Below are 27,542 nucleotides of genomic sequence, written 5' to 3' on the forward strand. Positions count from 1 at the left end.
TATTTATTTATCTATCTATCTATCTATCTATCTATCTATCTATCTATCTATCTATCTATCTATCTATCTATTTATTTACATTAAAGAATTATTTCCCTCAGGCGTGATCACCAAATCACCCATAATCCTCCACCATAGTCTATTGTGCTCATCCCAACTCTTTACCCCTCTCCTTTTTCTGATTCCTTCTCCTCTTATGCTGGTTGCTTTAGATCTATGGTCAAGGGTTGGTTTTAAAGTTTGTCTTTTGTTTGGTTTCTTTATATTTCACATATAAGCGAAAATGAATATTATTTATCTTTTTCCTTCTGACTTATTTCATTTAGGATAATCTCTTCCAGTTCCATCAATGTTACCACAAATGGCATGAGTTTACCTTTGTATGAAGCAGCAGCACTATTTACAATAACCAAGAGATAGAAACAACCCAAATTGTTTCAGGATAGACGAGTGGATCGAGAAGATGTGGCACATATATACAAGTGTATACTCCTCAACAGTCAAAAAGATAGACCCTTACTTGTAACTACCAAGCCTTCAGACACTGTTCCAGAAAGAAACATTAGGGGTTTACTGCTTCATCACAACAAATTTTTGTATTTATGAAAAATCTCTCATATATACATACATGCACATACACACATGTATCTTTAGAGGTTTTCTTATTTTTTAAAATGTATTTTTTGTTGAGGTAATATTGGTTTACAATACTATGTGTGAATCAGAGACAGAGGCTCAAATCTCTTTAGATATATAATAACATGCCACACTTACCTCCACAGTACCCATAGTCCATTGGGACCCTTTCTGATTTATATTGATAGCTACTTAACTATATACAGATAAATACATTTAATTGTTTTTTTATTGACAGCTTCTAAAGAGATGCACATTAAACTAAGCTCAAGCTTGTGATTTGTTGTATATTCAATAATAAACAGTTTGTGGTTTTGATTCAAACAGAACTCTGCCAAATTTCTGTGATGCTGTAATTAACACTATGCATGTATTTTAATTGAAATCATGATAGAAGGTGGAAAACTGGAGCATTATCTATATTGAATCATATCTCTATATATTTTCCTTTCTGATTATATGAGATGGTTCATTCTGTTGAAACTAAAGGTACGTATTATAAAAGACTCAAAATATTACAGAAGAAACTTGCTAATAAACCAACAGAAATATATACCTTTGCATTATTATGGTTATTTATTAGTACTATCTAGGAAAAAAGGCAAAAAAGTAGATTCTACAAATCAGTAATAATTCTGTTCCTTGGGAATAATTTCTCTATAAATCCCAGTTCAAACAATTTAATTATAGTTTGAAGACTGCTTTTTCCTATGCATTTAAATTTATTATCATATTTTATTTTCATAGCGTTTGCTACTATGATAGAGCCCATAGTATAATTATATCTGAACACAGAAAATAATGTTGAGGGAGAAATAGTAGAAATAAAATTTTAAAATTCATAAAAATTGGTGTACCCTGTAATATTTTAGAAAAACAAACTAGTTCACTTTTTAGCACATCTATTAAGAAAAAACCTTATGAAGTTTTTTTTTAAATATGACTTACTAGGACCCTTCCTGGTGGCACATTGGGTTAAAGCGCAACACTAAGAAGCAAGAAGCATGAGTTCCGAGTTCCATCCCTGCCCAGGTTCTATCCCACGGGGTGCAGCAGGCCTCTCCTGTCTCACCTGCTGCTCCCCTCAGCAGCGGTCATGTCAGTCGTCAGTCCACTCGCTCTGCTCCCCACTCTGTCTCTGGTGAATCCTCTCACAGCTCTTGCACCTCTGGCCTGTACTCCAGTATACATAAATTAAAATAAATAAATAAAAAATTACTTACTAAAAGGCATTTCAAGGGACAGGTTTATAGAATTAAAGGAAATAGAAATAGTGGATAGTTTCACTTATATTTAGGATAAAGAGTGTATAAAAGGTCAAGAAAAGGCAAAATTTGCAAACTGACCGTACAGCTTTGATTAATAGGACAAGGATAACGTAAAATCAAGAACCAAATCCTCAAAGCTGGCTGTTTCTAATAAATCTTTCCCCCAACCCTAAAAACTTGGGATGTGGCACAATCACATTTTTGAATGAATTCTGTCTGACCATTGCCTTCTGACATGTTATATTACTCCATTTTATATTTTGTCAAAAAGATCTTTACAGCATGTCTCCAAAGTCCTTCCACTTCTGCTCACTTTACCAGAATCTAGGGTTACCTTCCTTGCCTGGGATGGAACTTGTGCTGCAGTGACTGCCAACAGCTTGATAGTGCTGTGACTCAACCCTTTGCCCCTCAACTGGATATTTTCATTGCATTTTAAAATATTTGTTGTTGAAGTGATTCATACTAAAGACATTTTTATAACATAAGAATGTGGAGTCATGATATCTGCCATTCAGCTTAAGAAATAGAATATTACTGTATTTTAATTTTTTTAAAGATTGACTTTTTTATGCACTGAACAACTGGGGTGGTCCAGAGCTTGTGGGGTGGTAAGAGGATTCATCAGAGGCAGGTGGGGAGCAGAACAGGCAGATCTGCTACAATACACTACTGAGGGGAACAGGGGACAAGACAGGATAGATCTGATGTACCATGTGGGTCAACCCCTTGGAAGGGATCGAACTCAGCCACATTAGTGGAGCATGATAGCACTAAAACTTAAATCCTATGCCACCAGCAAGGCCCTTTTTGAAGTGTTTTTTAAGGACCCTCCATATCACATTATTTTTTCACTAACTTAAGCATTCACCATGTGTATTTTTTTTTTTATTTACAAAAGTTTATTTTTACATCATTTTGTGCATTTTTTTTCCCATCTCGATTGTAATCCCCACGGGTTTCCCATCACCAAATTACCCGTGTGCCATCTCCATAATCCCGTATATTTCCCTCCCCCCACCCCGTTTTTGATCCCATTCCCCACTCCACCCCCACAAAATGTCTCTGGTATATGGCACCATGTGTATTCTTTTTTTTTTTTTTTTAAAGATTTATTTATTTGTGCATACAGAACTGGGGTATAGGCCAGAGGCTCAGGGGCGGCGAGAGGCTTCACCAGAGACAGAGTGGGGAGCAGAACAGGCAGATCGACGAAGTACACTGCTGAGGGGAGCAGCGAGCGGGTCCGGAGAGGTCTGCCACGCCATGTGGTCACCTCCGGGCAGGCGGGAATCGAACTCATGCGGAAGCGGCTTTAGATTCTCAGTGCTGTGCTTTAACCCGCTGCACCACCAGGGAGGGCCACCATGTGTATTCTTATGGACACGCAGGTATTTTCTAGAATAGTCTGACTTTACTGATTATGAGAATAACCAAAAGATAAAAAGTTATTATGCCTGTTGAAATAAGAAAATTATTATATGAGGACAGGACCCAAGTAGCGGAGCCAATTTAACAGGCTCTGGCCAGGCTGTCACTTTAAGCTCCATGCACAGAAGCACTGAGAGCTTTTGGTTGCATGTTCTTCAGAGATCACCAAGACAGTAGGAGAGGGGGTTCCTTATTAATGAATTAAAGATTAATTCATCTTTAAGTTGGTGTTTGCAAATGATGTCCAGTGGAGTAGAGGTGGGGATCTTGGCATCTCATTTCAGACGCACCCCAGCTTCCTGCCATTTCCCTGTGGCAGATGAGTTCTCAGCTCCCAACCCTACCTTGGTGCTCAGTATCTGTCCACTCCCCACCCTGGAACCACTTGCAGACATTTGTCTTAATTTTTAAATGACATTGAACCTTCTAATACATGGGTGTCGATTTTCTTTGATGTCTTTCAATACAATATTTTTATTATTTTAATAAAAATAACAGCTCATTAAATTTCCTCACCTAGCTTTAGTTATAATTATTTCTAGATATTGTGAAATATTCCATTTGCTACTCTAGACTATATCTTTTTAGAGTTGCATTTTTAAACTCTCTGTAGTTGGACTATAGAATGTGATTGATTTCTAAGCTTCTAAGTGAATTTTTGGCATGGTAGTTGTTATTCACAGCTATTTTCACCATTCCAGGAGCCAATTATGTAAGAGACTTGTTAATACCAAGAAGCATGTTAGGAGCTGTATTTTAAATGGTAAATGGTCCTCCACTATAGATCTCATAGCCTGACCCTAGAACTGAGGACTCTGCAATAAGATTCTCTATTTGGACTTGCAGAAACTCGTTGTTCATTTGCAGCATTGGATGATAATTATGTGTATAAAATGCTTGTTCCATAACACAATTCCACTTCCTGCTTCACTCACCTTGCCTTTAAAAAGCTCCAGTTTTTGTTTCTGAATTCAGACTGGACAATGTTAGATTTTTAGATATTTTAAAAATCTGCATACATATTAGGAGTTTCTATGTGAATGTTTCATTCAACTCATCTGGTTCCTCAACTCTATTAGGAAAAAAAAAATCTTTGCATTATTAGTGAAGAATATGTTGATAATGAACATAGACCTCAAATACCAAGAAGATCAATGTTGAATTTTTGGTTCTCAAACTTGCTAATTCTTAGCTATACCTAGAGCATTGGTTTCAAATATAGATATGTGATCCTAGCCTTAGTCATTCCAACTATGTGAGTGTGGGGTGGAGCTCAGAAATCTGTACTAAAAGAAAAAAACAACTCACCCTTGTGGTTCTGATTTTCATCTAATTTTGGGAGCCATTGCTCTAATCCTCATGTGGGAAAAACCTGGTCTCCAGTCATAGGTCCCGGAGCCTCTTTTCATTCACACCTCTCAGAAAATGAGAACCTTCTGTGTTCAGAAAGTCAAGGCTAATACCACACAGCTCTCAAGGTGGTCTGCTTCCCTCCAGTGCCTAAAGACACAGTTGGTGCATATTAGCCATGCAATAAAAGTGAATGAATGAATGAAATAAGGAATGAATGAGCCAATGTTTACTCCACTTTTGGGGCAGCATTGTCTTCTGGATACCATTGTTTTTCTTTGCCTTACTGGAACTCTTCTAATAATACAGCTTCCAAATTAAGAGCCTCACAATTTGTTTTTCCACTTTAGCTGGAATTTTCAATTCAAATATTTGAGCAGAAGAATTAGGAGTTTTAAAGACTAGTTGCTACTGCCCATTTTAATAAAAACATTTCAAACCACTTTATTTTCTACCACTTTTACTCTTGAACTACTTTCAAAAGGTCTAAGGAATAGAAACTGTTTTATGGTTGATTCCTGGGAGGTGTCTATACTGTAAATATTTTATCCTATATTTTGCTCTTATATGTGTCTATGCCTTTAATGATCCATATCATATGGTTAGCTCTGCCTACGCATAATATAGATGGAGAGGATTTTCCTAATATATTTGTAGAACTAGCTGAATTTTGTGCAGCATTAATTTCTAAAATGTGTGTAAACTTATTAAGAAGTCTTATATAGCAGTTTAGGGAAAGAAATAGGTAACTTGTACTTATTTCTACCACTTAGTTTGTCTTTTGTAGTCCTGTTTCTCACCTCTGTTTATTGAGATATTGTGTATGATATCAACATTACCAGTAAAATTTTTATTCATATTACTTGCCTGCATTCAGTGGATAGGTTATTTATTTGGCTGCATTTACTCTTGACTTACATCATTTTGTCTATCTATTTCCAGCAATGTCTATATCTAAAATTAAGGTACCATTAGTGATTATTTTAATAGAGAGTACTTTAACACACACATATAAGTATGGAGGTGCATGACATATAGTTTTATATTTAGGTCTAAACAGCATAAAATATCACAATTATTGTTAGCAAAATAGTTTTAAAGATTATAAAACGATTAATACAGATTCAAGCTCTTTTTGTAAATTCTTATTTTTTCATCTAATCGCTAGTTATATAACTATAACAGTGAAATAACTAAATCACAAAATACATTTCTATTGCAAATCAATCTCTCTCTCTCACACGCACACTCACACACACCTATTTCTCATATAGTCAATTCATATAAGTTAGTATTTTCAGGAGCTTTATGTTAAGTTTTGGCTTTAAATAAATCACTTCATCTAGCCAAAACCACTGACTTTTTCTTGGTTTCTACACAAAACTTTAATTCAAGTCCAGTTTCCTTCAAATTCAGTCCAGGTGCTAAAAAAGTCTCTTGGTTTTCCAAGGAACATTCAACCACATTTCTCTACTCTGTATTCATATTTATAACATAGCCTCTAAATAGTTCAGTATTTTGTATTTTCTGGATTAAAGTGGCTCCATGGTGAATTTGTAGTTCATCAAATTCATAGACACTCACTTATAAATGTATGTTTTTCCTCTTAGAAATTAGTAATTATTCCTTTAGGGCCTTGTTTTTCATTATTTGCAAACTCTTGAATTCTTTAAATAACAGACACGTGTGTTATAAGTTAGCAATGAAAAGAATAATCAGAACAAATAAACCATTCATTTATATTGACTTTAGTTACCACCCAAAGTAAAAATTCAGACCCAAGGTAAATTCTTTAACTTTTGGTTTCTATGCTGTTTAATTTATAGGCTTATAATTTGGATATTTCTTTGGGTATGAGTCTCAGGGATAAATCAATGTATTGCTCTTTTACTGGACTTCAAACCTAAAATACAAACACGATGACTTCTTCCACTCACTTATTTCACGACCCTACTCTTACATTTTGGTTGAAGACCATAATCATCAACAGTGAAACTAATAATCAGATGCAGTTCTTGGAAGTGCTGAAGGACCTTACTAGAATCCTGCCTTAAAGAGACAATGTGCACCAGCTTATTTGGGTTTAGATAAGATTTCCATCACTTACCAGGTGAGTGACTGGAAACCAGCTATTCATTTTCTCTTTCCTTCAATTTCTTGTCTGTGAAATGGAAAATTTAATCAGTACTAATCCAGAGCACTGGGACAAAGATAAAATAAGATAATAAATGTAAAGATATGTCAGGAACACAGTAAAATTCAGTATATATCAACTCTTACTATGGATTTTGAGGGATTTAAAATTTATGCAACTCAATAACTTTATGTAATCATAATGATGTTATACAAGTAATATGAGAGATGGTCTTTGCTAGAAGAACAAAGGTGTCAAATTTTCTTAGATGCAGTGACTCCGAATTATGATATTTTTGAATGATTTTAGGGCACATTATGTATCCAGCAGTTGGCCCTAAACTTGGATATGTGTAAGAATCATACCCTTTTCAGTTAAAGTGCAGATTCTTATTCAGTAGCTCTGGGATAGGCCAAGATGTGAATTTCTGAAAGATTCCCAGCTGATAACACTTTGAAGAGTATGGACTTAAAATAAAGTCTCAAGGAAAAATAATTAATTTAGGTTGGTTTGTATGCATCTATGTTTCTCTTTGTCTACCTTTCCATCTACATACATCAAAAATTTATACATACATCAAAAAATTTATACATTGCATATATAACAAAAACTGAAAAATACACCAATGTTTTGTTTCAGTCAAGTATTTTGTTCTTCATGGAGACTAGATGTATTACTGTTACAAAGGAGTTCAAGCAGATGTACTTATAATTTCCTAAAAAGCATTTCTTGAGATAGTGACTTAAAGTACTGGTTCTCAAATTTTAACTGCATGGGAGTCATCTGGCTTGTTAAATTCGATGATTGTGTCCTTAATCCCAGGGTTTCTGATTCACTAAATATGAAGTGAAATTTGAGATTTTGCACATCTAAGAAGTTCCCAGGTGTGCCAGAAATTGCTTGTTCAGGTACCACACTTTAAGAACCACTAAGTTAGAGTACTCAGATTCTTTCATGAATCAGTCTACTGATGTTATCTTTCTTGAATAGTCTCTATAAGTATAGCTTTCGGAACCTCCACTGGGGGAGCTTCAACTTTTTTTTTTTTTTAATAGATGAAGAACTAAGATACAGAGAGATAAATTATTTTTTTTTCATTAAAGATTTGTATTTATTTATACATACATGTGCTGGGGTATAGGCCAGACTTGCAGGGGGTGAGAAGATTCACCAGAGACAGAGTGGTGAACAGAGCAGGCAGATCCACTGAAGTACACTGCTGAGGGGGGCAGCAGGCAAGACAGGAGAGGTATGTTGTGCCATTTGTGGGTCAGCTTCCTGCTGGGGATTAAATTTGTGCTGCAGTGGCCATGGGTAGCATCATAGTGCTATGTCTTAACCCCTTGTGCCACCAGGAGGCCCTCAACATTGGTTTTTCGAGATACCATCCCTAGAATAAGGATTCTTAAATGTGTTGCAATTTGCTTTCAAAAATCTCATCACCTTCCATTTCTTTTCATGAAATAAAACACTCTCAGACTCAATATAAAAAGAAGCACTGGTTTTGATTAAAGAATAGTGATGCCTGTCTTTTATTAAGTATAAATAATTATTAATACACCCCAGATGTGTTAGTACCAAGATTGTCATGTTATAAACACCAAAATATAAACTTGGATCCCTGCGGTAACCATTCTTGGCCTCACAGTTTTGCTCTAGGTATTGATAACCAGTGATTTGGAGGATAAAATTCTCAGGACTGAATACATCAGAACAGTGCCATCACTTGAGATTCAGCATACAGCAGAGATTTCCTTTTGTGCACCTAATTCTACATTTCAGATCACTTGTTCTGCAGAGAGTGGTTGTCAAGTGGGGTTCTCTTTGAGTCCATTCTTACCTTCCTCAAAGAAACTGAAAATTATGCTTCCCAAACAGCAGGGAATAATAGTTTATTTTTACATCATTTTGTACATTTTTTTCATCTCAATTGTAATCCCCGTGGGCTTCCCATCATCAAATCACCCTGTGCCATCACCATAGTCCAGTGCACTTCCCTCCCCTCACTGTTTTTGATCCCATTCCCCACTCCACCCCCATAAAATATCTCTGGTATATAGCTGTTCATTATTATTATTTTCTTGCTTGGTCCATTATACTCCCAGCAGGGAATATTTTTATAGTTCTGTTTGCAACCTTATTTCAATATTAGAAATGATAACATGGAGAAAACTACAGCTAAATGAGATACAATATTCTTAAAACAAGCGCTTTATAAACATCTCATAATATCATTTACCAATTTAAATCTGTTCCCAGGCCATTAACCCTAACTTGTCTTTTGTTTACTCAAGGTCCTGTGACCTGACTGAGTGTTCCCTAGTTGTGAGATGTTAATCTACTCATTCTATGTCTTGTTTAACTGAGCTGTAATAGGAAATCCATAAAGTTTGTGCTCTTTCTTTTATCCAACAAGAAATTGGGGCATCCAGTAGTTAGCAAGAGGGCCAAATCACACTTGGTGCAATAGAAACAGAATTTCAGCAAGCAGCTTTAGGTGCCAGAAATTGTGATGTTAGCTTTTATCTAATATCATGAAATTTATGAATATCAATTGATTATAAATATGACCTTTCCCAGGGAACATGTATGTGTATTACAAGAGAATCCTTGAAGAGCCTGTTTGTTGGGAGGCAGAATGTTGTATTATAAAGAGCCAGAGCTGAGGAAGCAAGTCCAGTCCCTGACTACAGCTGGCATTATGCAGGGAATCAGCTATATCATCTCCTTGACTTCACATGTAGCTTTTAGAAATAATTTCACAAAAATAGATGCTCTCTGAATACAAAACAGACCTTAATGCTCTTGGATTAGATGACGACAGTATCTTTGGGGTCAGTATATTTTCAACGGACCTCCCCACTCCCTGTGTATGGGGCTGTTTAGGATAATGTGATTTTTGAGAGCTAAAACGACTGGTAGTCTGCGAAAAAATGTTTTCTTCCTAAGATTAAATTATACTAAAAATTTAAGATATTTTGTATTATTTCTTCTTTTGCCCTTGAGAATATACTTATTTATTTCAGAGATTTTAAATTGATATTTGTAGTGAATGGGTTTTGTCTAGTACTGGATTTCCTTTAAATACTGTTTTACTAAAGTTGCTTTATAAATAATGTATCCGAGACTCACTAAACACTCCCGAGAGGGCATGTACCTTGCTCCTAATAGTTATTTTTTAAAATCTATAAAGTGACTTTTTTCTTGTCAAGAAACACAATCATTTCAACTTAAGGAACACTGAAAATGTAATGTGGAATTTGTCCTCTCCAAATCCTATAAATTAGATGTTACTATTGTTATTATTATTTTAAAGATTTATTTATTTAGTTATGCATACAGAAGTGGGGCGCAAGCCAGAAGTGCAGGGGCGGTAAAAGGATTCACCAGAGACAGAGTGGGGAGCAGAACAGGCTTGACTGTCGAAGTACACTGCTGAGGGGAGCAGCAGGCGGGTCAGGAGAGGTCTACCGCAACATGTGGTCACCTCCCGGGCAGGCACATGTGGTCACCTCCCGGGCAGGCGGGGATTGAACTCATGCAGAAGTGGCTTTAGCTTCTCAGTGTGCTTTAACCTGCCGCACCACCAGGGAGGACCTAAATTGGATATTATTTACCAAACCTGTTTGAGTTTATTTTTAAGTGAACATGTGTGCATATCTGTTGACTTTGTACTTTGGACGTGTGTTTAGGGAATCATTAGCTATTATCATATGGGTAATGGAAAATAAGTTTAATGAAAGAGACACAGTTTGCTCTTATCTGGCTAAAGACTTGACTTCAATAGGCATCATTTCTGCATTTTTCACTGCCATGGGCTAAGATTCTAATCAGGTCTCTAAGGAGTGATATGGCAGGTTTCTCTTTGGATCTTCCACTCAAGGGAACAGGCACTGAGCATAGGCCCTAAAGATGTAGCGTTTTCCAGAGGAGACAAACTTCAGCTTTAGTTTCACTGCTAGGTTTACTTGCACACAAAAGTTCCCAATAAAATCCAGCTGGTTTAAATTTTGTCTGCAGACCTGAAGCCCAGCAAATTTGGCTTGGCTTTCTATTTTGCAGAAAATGTTTCACACGGCTGTAATCTGGAAGTACTGAAGTACAGCCCTCAATAGAAACAACAGGACAGCTATCTCCTAACTTCACTTTCTCTCCACTCTACTCAGAAAGACTTAGGTGTAGTTCAAGGGGGGTGGGGGCGAGCCTACCACTGAACATGAAAGATGGCATGAATCATCAGTGACTAATTTTGTCATTTGCCCTGAGCCAAAAAAGAAAGATTAAAGAGTTGACATTGAGGAGTGAAACAACTCACATTTTGGCATTACTAGAAAAGGAGGGAGAATTTAAGATCATGGAAGGAAATAAAACAACAAAACAATACTGTTACAATTTGAACAGTAACAGGCTTCAGTATGTGAATACGTAGTGTTATCTTTTCCATTTTCCACTCTTATGCTTTCATTGGCTTCATACAATCCCCTTGTTACCTATAATTGGGAGTGAAGTTAGTGCCAAAGCTGCATAAAATAAACAGTCTTTCCTTTATACATTCTGTGCATCATGATTGTGTATGTGAAGTCATAAAAACCATTTATTATGAGCATGTGTATTCCTGCCTTAAAGAGCCAAGTATTCTTGTGACAACAATATAATAGCATCAGATGTATTCCCATAAAACACCATATGTGGGCACTTAATAGTTATTGCCCTGGTACCTATGTGTTGGGATATCATCTTAAAGGTGGACTCCTCAGAAAAAAAAAAAAATATCAGTAGTTTGGTACTCAGAAACTTCCTTAAATGATCCCTTCTATTCCTTTGTGTGCAAGGAATAGAAAATTGTTTCAGATATACTACTAATGACAATTGTTTGTCTGTTAATATAAGATTGTCTCAGACTATCTTCTAAAGTTTTCTTCATGGATTTAAGAAAACCCTTTACTTAAACATATGGCAAAAATCAGTAAATATGATCTCAATTGTTAAATTGCAAGAATATGCTAATATTTGACATCTAGTCATTGTGACGAACAATTCCATTTATAGCTACTACCCAAAGAACTCAAAAACATTATTTTGAAGGGAAACTTGCACTCCTGTGTTCATTGCAGCACTATTTCCAATACCCAAACTATGGAAATGACTAAGTCCCCAGAATGTATTAATGGATTAAAAAGATGTGGTATAGTGACACTGTGGAATAGTACTCAGAAATCAAAAAAGAAATATACCATTTGTAGCAAAATGGAAGGGATTATGCCTAGTGATATAAATCAGAAGGAGAAAGACAAATACTGGGTGGTATCTCTTATAGGTGGAATACAGAGCAATTAAGCCCAGGGTCAGATAAAGCCAAACTTAATCACTTTACTCTTGAAAGCTCACTATGGAGCCAAGGAATCCAGAGGGTAGGAAGCGAGAACAAAGAGGAGAGGAAACACTATGGACTATTGTGGTGGATTGTGGGGGGTGTCATGGTAATAATTTTATTTTTCTTAATCAATACTTTTTGGAAAGCAAATATTTGGTGTTTCTGTTACAAATCAATGCAGTTTCCAAACTAGATTAAAAAAAAAAAAGTGCAATGGAGGAAAGCTACTTAGTGTCATGATGTGAGTATTTGCTGATACAATAGAAGTGTGTTTCTGTGACAGAGACCATGCCTCAGTGTCTTTTTCCTTTATGTGGACTTTTGATTTAGGGTGGGATGTTTTCCTTTTGTTGTCTTGAGGCTTTCCCAACTCCCATTATGCTAAAATTTGCCAGCACTTTGGGACTGATATTTTACTACAGCATTAGGAGCACCTCCAGGTAGCCAGACTAAGAGTATGACAGAAACTTCCAAAACAGCCCAGCTACAAAAAGAAGCCAGAGCCCATTAGTTCTTGATTGTATGGCTATGCTATTCAAGACATTTTGAAAGGAGGAACCAAATAAATCTGATTGCAGGACTTTCATCTTAGTGATGCACTGCTGTGTGTCACTGGGTCTGTGTAGGAAGATGCTGCTGTTGATGTTTTAAGATTCCAGGCCAGTCATGATTCAGTTCCTACATCCCTATTCACACACACACTCTTCACAGTACAACAGCTCAAACTGAGAGTGATATTTTGTTTAAAGTACACATGGTAGTTATTATATTGCAAATGCATAGTACACATATGGCTAGAACTCTGTAAGCTCCTTCCAACACTCCTGTGTGCTAGCTGCTTCCTTCAGTCAGTTTCACTCACTGTTCTTTTATACAAATTCCCAGTCATGCTCTTCTCCCTGACAATAGAAACCTGTTGCTTTAATTGGTTTTGTTTTTTTTTAATACTTCCAGGAAGCTGCAAGGGAACTTTTGAGGTGGTAACATCTCTTACTAATCCAATTAACTTCTCCTTAAATTGATGAAACTGGCTTAGTAATTTCTATTTCTATTTTTTCCCCTGCACCAATAGCTGATTTTTCAGAGGTTTGTATCCATTAAATGAAACTCCCCAACCTCTTCTCTTCTTTTTTTCTTAAGTACTTCTACTCCACAAAGTCTACCATAATTCAATTTACCATCTGATTTCTTTCTTTCATCTCCAAAATCTTGTGTTTTCCATGCTCCACCAATGGTTCCTCATCCTGAATGAGCATTGCAAGTGTGTTAGAGAGCTTTCTGAGAGTGTGAATATCTAGTATTGTACCCTCACCTCCCCTTTAACCGATTAAACCAAAAGTTTAGTGATGAGGCCTAAGGATATTTAATATTAAATGCTCCATGTTTAATACTTATATGCAATCACAAAAACATACTTTCTTAATGAAAAAATTATGACTTCTATTTTATATCTGCCCTCTGCAAGCTATTTTATATGTGATGCCTCATTTAATCCTCACAATAAGCCACATAAAGCCAATTATCCTCATTTAATGGAATTGGAAAGTGGGCAAAAAAGAGATTTTGAAAAAAAGTACTTCATGTCATATATTTAGCAAATTTTTGAAGAGGAACTTGAATCTGTGGCTTGCAGCCAAGCTAAAGGCTGGCTTCTTTCCACCTTGCTATCTTATTCCTCACTATACTCTATTGTCTACTTTTACTAGTAGCTTATTTGTATTTGCAATTTTCATTATGTCTTTGTAGTTTTATCTAAAGTGACAAAACATCTGGAAAATGCATCTTGTGTTATAATGCAAACTGAAGTCATTTATGAATAAAAATTATCTGCTCTAAGTGATTGAGGTATAATTTAAATCCCCAAAGAGATAATGGTGTTGTATCTCATACTTTTTGAGATTGAAATGAACTTGAAACCAGTACTGATGCATAATAAATAAGGGGAGATTATAATAAAATCGTATTCTGTTGCCTAATTTCCCCCCAAATGGGGTGGAGGGAAAGATTACTATCTTCAAGGTGAAGACTGTTCTTTATTATTCTGTTCCCTTCCCTCAAGACCACTCTCTTCCATTCTCCTTTTTCTGTAATTTTTTTATCCCTCTATCTACATACAATTGAACTGATAGATATGAGAAAGAAAAAGTGCTAATATTTATTTAGCACCCACTCTTTGTCAAAATTTTTATTTATGTATATCATTATCCCCAAATCAGTTAATTTTGCTAAATTATTCTGTTATGTATGATCTTCATACTTCAGCGACTTAACAAAAACAGAGATTGATTTCTTATCTGCTAATTTCAGGCCATTGTGAAGGAGTAGATGCTAAGCCTCCACTTTCTATTACTGCACCCAGGCTAAAGAAATAGTCAGTATTGGGCCCTCCCTGGTGGTACAACTGGTTAAATTGCAGCACTGGGAAGCTAGCCCCAGCTGCTTCAGCATAAGTTTGATCCCCAGCGATGGAGGTGACCCACATGGCACAGCAGACCTCTCCTGACCCACTCACTGCTCCCCACAGCAGTGTTCTTCATCTTCCTGCCCATTCTGCTCCCTACTCTTTCTGGTGAATCCTCTCAACACCCCCACCCCTAACACCTCTGGCCTGTACTCCAGTTCTGTATGCATGAATGCATAAATCTTTTTTCAAAACAAAAAGAAATAGTATTTGTAACATGGCATATCATGGCAGAGACAAAACAAACAACAAAATCACTCAAGTTTATTATTGAGTACAACTCTTCTTAAGCTTATTCTTGAATATGTTCAGCTTTTATCTAACTCAAGTCAAGTTCAAACCCAGTGTTAGTAGGGCAATAAATGCTCCACAAAAAGTGATGTTCTGAGTCACATGGTAACACATGGCTGCACATGCGTTTACCATGAAAGAGGAATTAATCCTTGTGCAATAAAATAGAATTTATCCTATTCCCTTTATATGTATGAAAATTATGAGACTAGGGCCCTCCCTGGTGGCACAGTGGGTTAATGCACTGCAAAAGAAGCCTAAGCCACTTCCGCACCAGTTCGATCCCAGCCTGCCCCGGAGGAGATCCACATGGCGCGGCAGACCTCTCCTGACCCGCCCGCTGCTCCCCTCAGCAGTGTACTTCGTTGATCTGCCTGTTCTGCTCCCCACTCTATCCCTGGTGAATTCTCTCACCCTCTGCATCTCTGACCTGTACCCCAGTTCTGTATGAATAAATAAATCTTTAAAAAAAAAAAAAGAAAATTATGAGACTAAATGAGATTAAATTAACATGCCCAAGGTTACTGAAGCTAGTGGATGACTCAACTAAGATTGTGTTGGGGAATCTTCTCATTTCAGAACCAATGTTCTTCTCTCTGTCTTGTCAGGTTGAAAGCAGGTAACAAGTATTATTCTCTTTATTCTTCTTTCATCTTTCATACTAAAGCTGTATTATAATATCAAGTGATCTCAAGAACCCGAGAGTTATCTTTGACTTGATATCTTCATTTTCAATGTCAACTAAAATTTATAGTGAGATAATTTATTAAGCATTTATTTTACATAAATCATTGTTTCAAATTCTCTTCCTGTATTTAATTTTTAGGTAGAAATTTTGTGGCATTCCATTTTAAAGATGGGGGAATTCTCACTAAGTTGACTAAAATGAAAGTAGGGAAAGCAAAATATGTTTTGATTCATATTTCATTCTAATTCCTGTTCCATTATACTCTGCATCATTCAGCCTTCCATGTATCCTTACACTCAACTTCTTTACTTCAGTACTTACCACTTATTCTTATTTTCATCTTCTCATGCCTAAGTTGCTGCTAGAGTTTCCGTGGTAGAGTTCTCTACCAAATCAGCGTACACACCATGACTAGACTAACTCTCCAATGTTGCCTTGATTGTGTTACTTATATGTGTAGAAAACATCTGCACTCCCATAATCTTGCTTTCATCCTTCCCAATCTAAACTTTTTTGTCTGATTACAAGGACACCCAGAATGCAAATCAGTCTCATTTCCCACCATTCTTCAAATGTTTACCTTTCTTCTAAGTATCACTTGTTGATTCTTCTACTTATCACTTATATTATTCTTCCTACCTGAATAGAGATTGGGAACTTCACAGAAGTGTGGTCATCCAACCAGTAAAATCTTAATGATTGTCATAGTGCCAGCTTTGAGGGGTTTTTAAATTTGTATTTTTATTATTATTATTATTATCATTACCATTATTATTATTAAGCCAATACTCTCTATGATTGAGTGGTATAGTTTTGAAGTAGAAAGTAATTACTTAATTGGGAAATTTCTACTTAGGTCCAAATATGATAGCTTCTGCTGTGTGGTATGAACATTTATAGGTGACTTGGTACAAATGACCCATGAGCTTTCTGGCTCTCCTGCAGTGGATAGAGGACAGATTCTAAATTCCCCATCTCCCAAGAGAAACTGCTGAGAAAGTGAAGAATGGCAGGTTATCTGGAAGCAAATGTGGAATTAATGTTGCATCACACCAGCCTCTCTAAGGGGCAATAGGAGTAGCATTTGGGAGGTCAGGAATCTCCCCAACTATAGGGTGAAAAATTTGTTTAACTTCCAGGGACAAAGAACAAGAGAAATTGTTCTGCCAGGTGCTGTATGTATCTGTTTAATAGAAGAAATATAAATTAGGGCCTAAATTCATGGAGAAAACTGTTACCAATATGGTATTCTCTGCTTTTCTATTAACTAAGCAAAAATATGAGACTTTAATAAACATCTATGTGAGCCCAACCTTTATAAATATTTATCTATCCAACTCATATACCATTGTTTTCCAAGGTTTTTTTTTTTTTTTTTTTGGTAAAAGTTTTCTAGGTAAACCCACAGAGAAAATAAAGTATATCCTTCTCTTATAGTAAAAAAACTAAAAAAAAAAAAAAACACAGCAAAATGAGTATGTATTTCATTTTATTTTGTCTAATCTAGAATTTCCTAAGTTCTTTAATTTGGGGACATTTTATGTGTGACACGTAAAAGTATTCTATACAACTAGTGTTTCATGGAACATGGTTGAGAAAGATGAACCTCCCTCAACATGCTGAATTTCCCATGTCCACCTGAAACCAAGTTTCTGAAATAAAAAAATGACAGAGGTTTCTAACTTAGAAAATGGCACAAGATGATTTTTCCAAAGATATAAAATAAGGGAGGGAGGAAAGAAAGGGGAAAGGAAAGAAGAAAAATTGCCATCAAAAGAATCCTATCTCCTTTCTTTGTTTTCCATTTCATTCCTCCCTAAAATTATGTACATTGTCACGGAACTCCCCCAAAAAACTGTTTTGCTAATATCAGTTTTAATTTTTACTTTTGTCCTCAAAAAATGAATGCTACTAAACTCATTTTCAATGAGAAAACTGAAATTGCGAGAAATTCTCAAAATTCTTTGTTTTTGATACTTTCTAACCCAGTGATCAATTACTCTTGGCTCTTCCAAAGAAAAGAAATGTAACAATCACCAGTCAAAAAAGATCATTAACACATTTTTGTTGAGTGGGAAATCACTCAATCTTGCAGTACCTTGCAACTCAGGTACTGAATTTACATTTTGAGAAATGCTGATAATATGGGACGAATATGTGACTTTTATGAAAACACTTGGCTAATGTTAGTTAAAGAGAAGAAAGCACTAAAAATTATATGAGCATATATTACAAACCATGTTTCTTCATAATTATAGATGTGCCATTTCAAATGTGGAAATGCTAATATATCCTTTGTTGCTGTAGACAATTATATGTGCATAGCATTGTGATAGCCATGTTTCTTTACAAATTAGATAATTTCTCAGAAAGATTACTAAAGGAAAGTAACTATGTACATATCACACTTTTATATTCAACTTTCCCTCAACGTTTTGCAAATAAGTGTGCAAGGAAGAGATCTGCAATTACATATGTTTTCCCATTTTAAAACTCTGTAACATACAGAACTTTCTGAACCACCTCATTGTTCCAAACGACATGAAATCTCTCCAAAGTGTTTTTTTCCCCAACCTCTTTTTCTTATGTTTTCAGTCATCCTTTGAAAATCTTGTGTAAGCCATCCTGGTAGAATCTTACACATTTTTGAAAGGGCTGACATTAGTGAATCATTCAGTTACAAATGGAGATAACAGAAAACTATATGGACCATTAATGTAGTTATCACATATACTTTATCATCAAAAATACAGTGTGCAGTAAAGCTATCATATATGAAAACTTTAACTTATGAAACTGATGAAATGTAGTGCAAATTTTTTTTTTTTTAAATTTGTCCTCTTACATGTTCTCTTAGTGTCAGTACAATGTAATTCAAGGTAAAATTTACTGCTCAATTTTGGGAACTTTTTTCCATTAAAATCACTCCAGACGTGGGCTCTCCCTCGTGGTGCAGCGGGTTAAACCACACACTAAGAAGCTAAAGCTACTTTAGTGTGAGTTTGATCCCTGCCCCAGAGATGATCCACATGGCACTACAGACCTCTCCTGACCTGCCCGCTGCTCCCCTCAGCAGTGTACTTCGTTAGTTGGCCTGTTCTACACTGCTCTGTCTCTGGTGAATCCACTCACTGCCTCTGCACCTCTGGCCTATACCCCATTCTGTATACATAAATCTATAAATCTTAAAAAAAAAAAATCATTCCAGACATGGACAGACTTTTAAAAGTAGGTTTACTTTAAATTTTCATATAAGAATCAGATTATATTGATGTAGACATAGATTATAGCAACCAAAGTAATAAACAAGTCTGATTTTAAATAGTTACACTGGTCTTTTATGAATTGTTCTTTGTATGCACTTTGCCTAGTAAATGCTCTGGAAAGCTAGCTATTCATCTGTAAAAACAGAAAAAGTGCCCATTGATATCTTAGTCTTATATAGCCACCTGGAAAATTATAGCATTCACTTTTTTTTTTTTTTTAAAGATTTATCTATTTATTTGTGCATACAGAACTGGGGTACAGGCCAGAGGCTCAGCGGCGGCGAGAGGCTTCACCAGAGACAGAGTGGGGAGCAGAACAGGCAGATCGACAAAGTACACTGCCGAGGGAAGCAGCGTGGTCTCCTCCTGGGCAGGCGGCAGGCGGGAATCGAACTCATGCGGAAGTGGCCCCAGATTCTCAGTGCTGTGCTTTAACCCGCTGCGCCACCAGGGAGGGCCCAGCATTCACTTTTTTAATATTTCTGTTAAATGTCAATTTAAAAGTGGTTGATTAATTGATTACCTGAAATTGATGAACATAGTTCAAGGTGTGTGAAAAACAAAATGCACTACAGATGTATGTGAGGCCTTTCAGGTATTTTAGTCATCAAATTTTGTTTCACCTTTCTTATTGTGAATATCAGCAACAGTAACATATAAGCATGAGCATTTGCAAGCAGATACTATAGTTAAGAGCTTCTTATTTAACAATTCTCACTATATAATTGTTCCTTTTATTTTCAGTTCAATTTTTGCCTGTCACTATAGGAAAACTGAAAATGCTTTACATGGTTTTTGGGTGGTATTTATAAGGTATATTTTACATATGATTCATGGAGCTTTCACTAAGACTAACATATTCAGTATTTACCAACTGTTAATAAGTAAATAAATGTACCTTGTTGATGCATGGTATGAATATTCTAACAAGTCATTATTTAGTTTAATTTTTGAAGCATGGAAGCTATCATACACAAATGATGAAGATCTCTCAATATTTGGAATCTCACCACTGATAATTAGGTGAAATAATTAAAAATTAATTTCCAGATTGGGAATTTGTATATATTCAGATGAGACAATAATGACTAAATAAGATTTTAATACATTAAGGATGATAAATAGCACCAATTCTTAGTAAGCAAATAGGTTATCCTTGAATTTTCACCCTTACTAAGATATTGCCATTCATTTTCTTTAAATGAAAGAAGACAATACAATTTTATCTGTGTACATAATGAGTTAAGTTTAAAAAACTATAAATTATATTTTATCATAATTTTCATCATAATTTTCCTTCCAAGCTGATTCTTCAGAGTTAAGCTTCAATTACAATTTTACTGAAGGTTTATTAATTTGAAATATTCGGTATTTATTATTATTATTTTTTCAAATATTCGGACACATTTAAGCCATTATCTGTATCTAACCAACATTTTTTTTATAATGCATTTACTGTTTTGTATAAATTATACAAGTAGAGTTTTAGTATCCATTAGCTCTCAGTCATGGCCGTATACGTATTTTGCTTTGAAAAAAAATACAAATGATCACATCTCTGGTGCTTATTTGTAGAAAGTACTTGTTCTTAATATAAGGTTGTAATTAATCTTGATTTCCCATCAAATATAAAGGTATTTTACAATATAGTTGTAAGAGTGTTTAAATCCTCTAGGGCATGAGTTAAGATAAACAAGTCACTGACAGTGTTTATCTATAAATATAGCAGATGGTTGTGGGACTGAGGCTGGTTATTAACTTTGGCAACTTTAATTGCATGGTTATAAAATACTGTAAACCTCATTGTTTATAAAAGTGTGTGTGGGGGGGCGGGGAGGAATCTCCAATGGGCTTCAGTAGCCAAGAAACCTGCTATAACATTAATCTCTCTAACTGATATTTGGTATCCTCCTTGGGTGCAATATTTAAGATTGTGGGGTGATTGCTAGACACATTAAAATTTTCACTGGGATCATTAGCTAACATTTCTGTCATTGATCTATTATAACTTTGCTAATGAATACCATGTGAGTGAAATTTAGTGAGTGAGAGGATTTTGGGGGGGCTAGGTAAATGGTTAACAGTTACTTTAGCTGCTATATATCTAAAAGATAACCTTATTTGTCAAAGTAATGCCTGTTTTTCTTATGTGGAGATTAATTGTAGTAACAAGACCAAATGCACTTAGGGATAGAGGAAAGGAATAGTATTATTTAATAATCAGTGAATATACTGTATACTTACATGTATTTACATTTAGTTCTTGAATCTGCCTAAAATGTTACTAAATGACAGAATTTTAAAGGGAACAAGTTATTCATCCTGATTTTTAGTTGATTTAAATATGAAATTTTATTATGATCATTTGTTTTGCTAGAAACCTATATGTTAAATTTGATTAAATCAGTTCTCCCAAGAAGGACCACTGTTATAAAAATGGGATTATTTGAAATAGCTCAATTTTTCCATTCCAACTTTATAGTGAATAGAAAATTTTATTTTATAATCATAAAAAGGGAAAAAAATCACAAGCTCTTCCTGTATTGCTTTTATATTCAGAAGAGGTTGATTTTTCCTAAGTTCCAAAGAAGGTCAGACTTCTATAAATATTTGATAACCTAATATATGAGCTGGGGATTTAAAAAAAACCTCACACACACACACACACACACAAATGTTTTGGTTACATTAGAGTTCAGACTCCTTGAGAATGGGTTTTCCAATAACAAAGTCCTTAGTTACTTTTCTAACTTTTATATTGGGTTGTTTCTCCTGGTCCCCTTGAGAGCTTTGTTACTGATCTAAAACAGTCTGTCTCCTGTGCTTTCTGCTGATTATTCCTAATATAAACTTCAAACACTGACTTGCAAGGAGCTGACTTCTGAAAAGAAGCAGCTGTTGGTCATAGAGCTTCTCATCTTTTTTCCTGCAAAGTCAATTGTTAGAATTTGTCATCAGATACAGTATCCTAATATTTGATACACTCATATTTATTTAAAATATATATCTACTGATACTTAGATTCACAGGTCTCAACATATCCAAGGCACTTATAAGAGAGAACAGCAAAGTTTCTCTAAAGTGGAAGTTTTATCAGTTTCACTTTTCACTTTACATTTCAAACCCACCAACATTATCATCATTAAAGAAATTATTTACTAGACTGTTTATGACTGACTTCATATTTGTGTTGAACTGAGTCAAAATTAGGAGTAACTTCTCATCAAAGTTATAATTAAAAGTCACTAAAAAGAAGAGTATAAGATGGCATGAGAATAAAGATGCCAGCCCATCTCTTCCATACATTCACAACAACAACTAAATTGCAGCTAAACAGAGGCAACAAACATTGCATACATTAAGAGTAATGGCATAATGGAAAGAGGTAGGAAAAACAGTAATTGACTGTTTGGAGGGATACCGAAGCAGAACCTACCAGAGAAGGGCAACTGCTGTACTGAGCTATTGTTAACTGAATACTAGCCCACATTGAGGAATTAAAAAATGGGCATTATAGTGGAGAAGGGAGGGCACCACTGGAAAACTCTAGGTGATTACTATTTTGAGCCTGTACCTCTCAAATTAGAAAATTTGGAGCCTAAACAGATAGAAGTTACAATTTGTAGCCTATGGCTGTAATATGCAAAATACCTGCCTTATGCCCACCCAGGCTAAAAGCAGAACAACAGTGGGATCTTATCATTAAGCAAATGCTCCAGGGTAAAGCTCTATGTTCCAAAAGAAGCTGTAAATTGTCTCAACTACACTCATCCTGCAGGTCTACATCTACTGCTCAACCATAGTCTAGATGTTGAGGCTGCCAAGAGACTGGGGTGTTCTGGCTGAGGACATTGCCAGGAAAGGACACATAACAGGTACCTGCAGCACTAGGAAACTTGAACCTTTGATGTTCACTAGAAACAAACTTTACATACCTTACTGCTCTAGTTCCTTCTTGTTACCCTTTACCCACATGAGGACCTCAGCTATCTACATATGTGCAACAGTATCAGTCTATGAAATGATAGATATATAAATACCTGGGATTATACCCAGCTTTCTCTAGGGGATAGATAAAGCCAATCGAGATAAGAAACAGAAACAAAGGAAATCACTAATTGTAATTCCCAAAACAAAAGTAAAGGACAGAAGAACCTACCGCAAATATAAAAGCAAAAACAGCCTGACATTATGCAAATGTAGAAGCAAAAACAGCCTGACATTATGCCATCAAGTGTAATATATAAATTTAACCCAATCCTCATTAGAATACCAATCATGTTCTACAAAGAAAGTGAACAACAAAAAATAAAATTTAAATGGAACCATTAAAGGCCTTGATTAGGTATATCAATCCTGAGAGAAAAGCAGAGAAATATTCATATTACCTAACTTTAAATTATGCTATATAATATTAGTAATTAGATCTATACAACATTTGCATAAAAATAGGCACTTATATCAATAGGACAGAATAAAAATCCGAAAATATGTCCACCATTATGTCAAAAATTAATGATCAAGGAAACATTATGGGGAGTATCTGTTTAACAAATGGTGCTGGGAAGATGAGATAGCCATATGTAATAAATTGAAGTTGGATGCCTCTAATTCCATATACCAAAAAAAAAAAAAAAAAATCCAAATAGGTTAAAGACTTAGATACACTAACTACAATAATGTGATATATAGAAGAAAATATTGGCAATTTGCTTCATGATGTCAATGATAAAGGTGTTTTAGAAACAACCCCAAGGCAAGGGTAATAAAGGCAAAAATTAACAGCACTGAGAAGCTAAAGCTAGTTCCACATGAGTTCGATCCCTGCCTGCCCCGGAGGTGACCACATGGCATGGCAGGCCTCTCCTGACCCTCCCGCTGCTCCCCTCAGCAGTGTACTTCGTCAATCTGCCTGTTCTGCTCCCTACTCTGTCTCTGGTGAAGCCTTTCACAGCCCCTGAACCTCTGGCCTGTACCCCAGTTCTGTATGCACAAATAAATAAATCTTAAAAAAAAAAAAAAAGACATCCTATTGAATGGGAGAAAGTATACAGTAGACAGATGACAGGGTTTGGTATCCAAGTCACACAAAGATCTTATTCAACTTAATAATTTTAAAAGAATGGGCTGCCGATTTAAACATCAACGAGGATATTTAGAAGGACAATAGATGTATGGGATGTTATTCATGATTTCTTTTTTTTTTTTTTAAAGATTTATTTATTTATTCATACAGAACTGGGGTACAGGCCAGAGGCTCAGGGGCTGTGAGAGGCTTCACCATAGACAGAGTGGGGAACAGAACAGGCAGATCGACGAAGTACACTGCTGAGGGGAGCAGCGGGCGGGTCAGGAGAGGTCTGGCTAGCCATGTGGTCTCCTCCGGGGCAGGCGGCAGGCGGGAATCGAACTCATGCGGAAGTGGCTTCAGATTCTCAGTGCTGTGCTTTAACCCGCTGCGCCACCAGGGAGGGCCTCATGATTTCTTTTAAAAGGAAAATATAGGTCAAAACCACACATCTTTATCTTATAGCCAGCCATCAATGTCACATATTAAAAAAACTCCCATTAGGAAGTACTAAAAAGTATGTAGAGAAAGAACAACCTTATTACAGTGTTGGTGGGAATGTAAACTGGTGCTGCCATTTTGGAAAGCAGTTTGTATTTACCTTATAAAACTAAAAATGGTAGTACTGTACGATCCAGGGAATAAGATACCATCATCATACTATCAATACAAAATAATATTCTCAACAATGGTTATTGAAACACTATTTCCTATAGTTAGGATACAGAAACAACTTAAGTGCCTGCTGATAAAGCACTGGACTCAGATTTGGTATACCCACATAAGAGAATAATATTCATCCTAAAAAAGACTAAATGTTGCCATCTACAGCAAAATGGAGTCTGAGGAGATTGTGTTTAGCAAAGCAAGTTATAGTGATAGATGTTAGACATTTACATAACAATTTGACAAAGCAAAATACATATGAAAATTAGCAATCTTAATACATGAAGTGAGGCTTCTGAGGTTAATAAGGAGGAGGGGAGGGAAAAGTGATGAAGGACTAAAGGGATGGTGGTAATGAAAAAAGTTTTTAAAAAAGTAACTTGAAATTATCAATTCATTATATGGTTCACATCTTTTGTCTTGTGAATTATTAGGTAAGGTGGAAATGTGTTTAGCCAAATATAACCAAGAAGACTAGAACCACAGAAAGGCCAAAAGTAGCCTGTAAATGAGACATAATAGGTAACAACAATAGAAATATGACAGTTCAAAAAGAGAGACAGATCAGGTGAAATGAGCAAGGCTAGATATAGAAGGATCTTGATTGGAAGGGTGACCAGAGTGATTGACTTAGGGACTCTGTTATAATAATTCCTAAATATAGAGTCTCTTGGGTCTTCCCTGGTGGCCTGGGGGCTGAGTTTCAGTCCTATCACTTCAAGGGCCTGAGTTTGAACCCCAGCCAGGGAGGTGACCCACATGGTACATCAGACCTCTTCTGTTTCCCCCCCTGCACCCCTCAGCAGTATATTTCAGTAGATCTGCCTGTTCTTTTCACCACTCTGTCTCTGGTAAATCCTCTTCCACCATCCTTCCCCGACATTTCTTGCTTCCACCTCAGTTCTGTGCAAAAATTATATATTAATTTTATATTTAAAATTATATAGAAAGGGTTCCAGTGAGTAGCCTAAAGGTACTGTCTTTTAACCCCTACTCAATATTCTCTGCATAAGGTACAATGGATTTTCTTATAAAACAATTTTTTTCTGTAATTCAAGAAAAACAAATGTTTCTATAAGAAAATTATCTGATCAAAAATAAAAAATAAACCTATTAAAATATATGAAAAGTTTACTTTTACCCTAATCTATCAGAGTTTATATAATTTGTAGATATAGATTGTTGTCCTATAAAGTAACATTTCATAGGACAAAGTTAATGCATGGTCTTTAAGTACTTTATTTACAATATTATTTTCAATATTTTCTTCAGGTCACCTGACCCTGTCCAGTGTCAACAGCATTGTGCTGCCTAAAAGAAAACATGCAAAGGAAACCACTCTAAGTGGATTTCATTCCTTCTTCAATGGTCAGTTCAATGTCAAACTCTATAAAGTTTTATTATTATTATTATTATTCTCACCAATAAACCTGTGATTTTTGAAAAATCTTTTGCTTCTAGGAGAAATCATCTATGGTGTCTTGTGCATGGCAGTTACCTGTGGAATCCTTCTTTGGGTTGGGCTCAAACTGAGGTAACTGGATACAACACAGATGGGAAGGGCTGGAGGGTACCAGCATTTTTAAAGCATATTTCACAAAGACAGAGGTTAGAAAACCAACTTCCATGTGAGACAGGTTCATGGAAACATTATTCAGTCTTCATAGGTCAGGGAAATGTGATCATAGATTTACTTTTTATATTGCACTTTGCAATAAAGTGGTTCCTTCCTCCCAGCCTCTTACCCCATAATTAAACTTATCTTTTCCCAGATTTTTCTACAAAATCCAAGTTGAACTTTGCTGTATTCATTATTCCGAACACTTACAGGGTTGATTAGCTTACATAATGGATCTGCTGTGTATTTCAGACAGTTTACAGTTTCCTGAGGATTTACTATTCACTGTAATTCTTTGTATGCTAATAATATGCAATTATTAAAAGGTCTTTAATGAGTTCTCTCAGGATACCTATAGAAGATGACCTGTTATTTCTTCCTGACACTAATTCACTCTTCAAATCTTTTTCTTTCCCTGCCTGAATTTCTGGAGTTTAGTAATCCTCTAGGGTCATAGGATACTTTCCATTACATTAAACAACCCCTAGATTCTGAATGTCTAAAGTTAAAATTTCTCCACTTATTTAATATTTTAAAATAGAGATAAAACGGTGTGATTGGCTTACTTTTAAATAAAAGAAAAATCCCCTATTTAAATATTGATATGCTCATACATATTTGGGTATTTGTTTGTTATTTGAGTGTCACAATGTTAATGAAGAAATATATATGTCCAAATACATGTATATTATTTAGAAATCTATATAAACCTATATAATATATAATGTACATATACATAATGTCTGTCAGTGAGAATTAGTCTAGCAAGGAGCAAAGGCAATGGACTTTTATCTCACCATCTCAGAGAGGAAGACTCATTCAACAATGCATACACACACATACATACATACATACATACATAATATACACACACATACACATATACACACATATCATTCCTCTGGAAATCTCAGATTTAAGGACTTTGACAATCAGTCAAATAAAATGATTTTCCAACTTAAAAAAAATAAATAAGTATCTTAACATATATTAAAAGAATGTTAAACAGATATTAAAAGAAAAATATACTACAAGTGGAGCAGTATTTTGCAATACCAAGTAATATGGCACATTATAAATGTTTCTCTCTGCCTAGGGACATTCAGATTTATTATTTTTAAGTGAAATGGCAGATAACTACAGTTATGTCCTCTTTTGACATTGTCAGTTGACTTTTAGAAACTGAATTTAAGTGAAAGGATGTATAATGAAACTGATTTTAGCACAGGCAAATTGCTAAAGACAAGAGTTAATTTCCTAATGATATATTTCTGGTTACAAATACCACCAA

At 35.5% G+C, this 27,542-nt stretch overlaps 1 protein-coding gene across 1 annotated transcript in view; it reads left to right on the plus strand.

Moving 5' to 3' along the window:
• Nucleotides 1-27,542, plus strand: part of GFRAL (GDNF family receptor alpha like) — a 45,213-nt gene that overhangs the window by 16,094 nt on the left and 1,577 nt on the right. The window contains exons 7-8 of the mRNA XM_004674037.1: nucleotides 25,906-26,001; nucleotides 26,095-26,167. Of these exons, the coding sequence (XP_004674094.1) occupies nucleotides 25,906-26,001; nucleotides 26,095-26,167 (169 nt within the window). The remainder of the gene's footprint in view (nucleotides 1-25,905; nucleotides 26,002-26,094; nucleotides 26,168-27,542) is intronic.

Source organism: Condylura cristata, unplaced genomic scaffold, assembly GCF_000260355.1.
Source record: "Condylura cristata isolate star-nosed mole 26May11 unplaced genomic scaffold, ConCri1.0 scaffold00001, whole genome shotgun sequence".
Classification (NCBI taxonomy): Eukaryota; Metazoa; Chordata; class Mammalia; order Eulipotyphla; family Talpidae; genus Condylura; species Condylura cristata.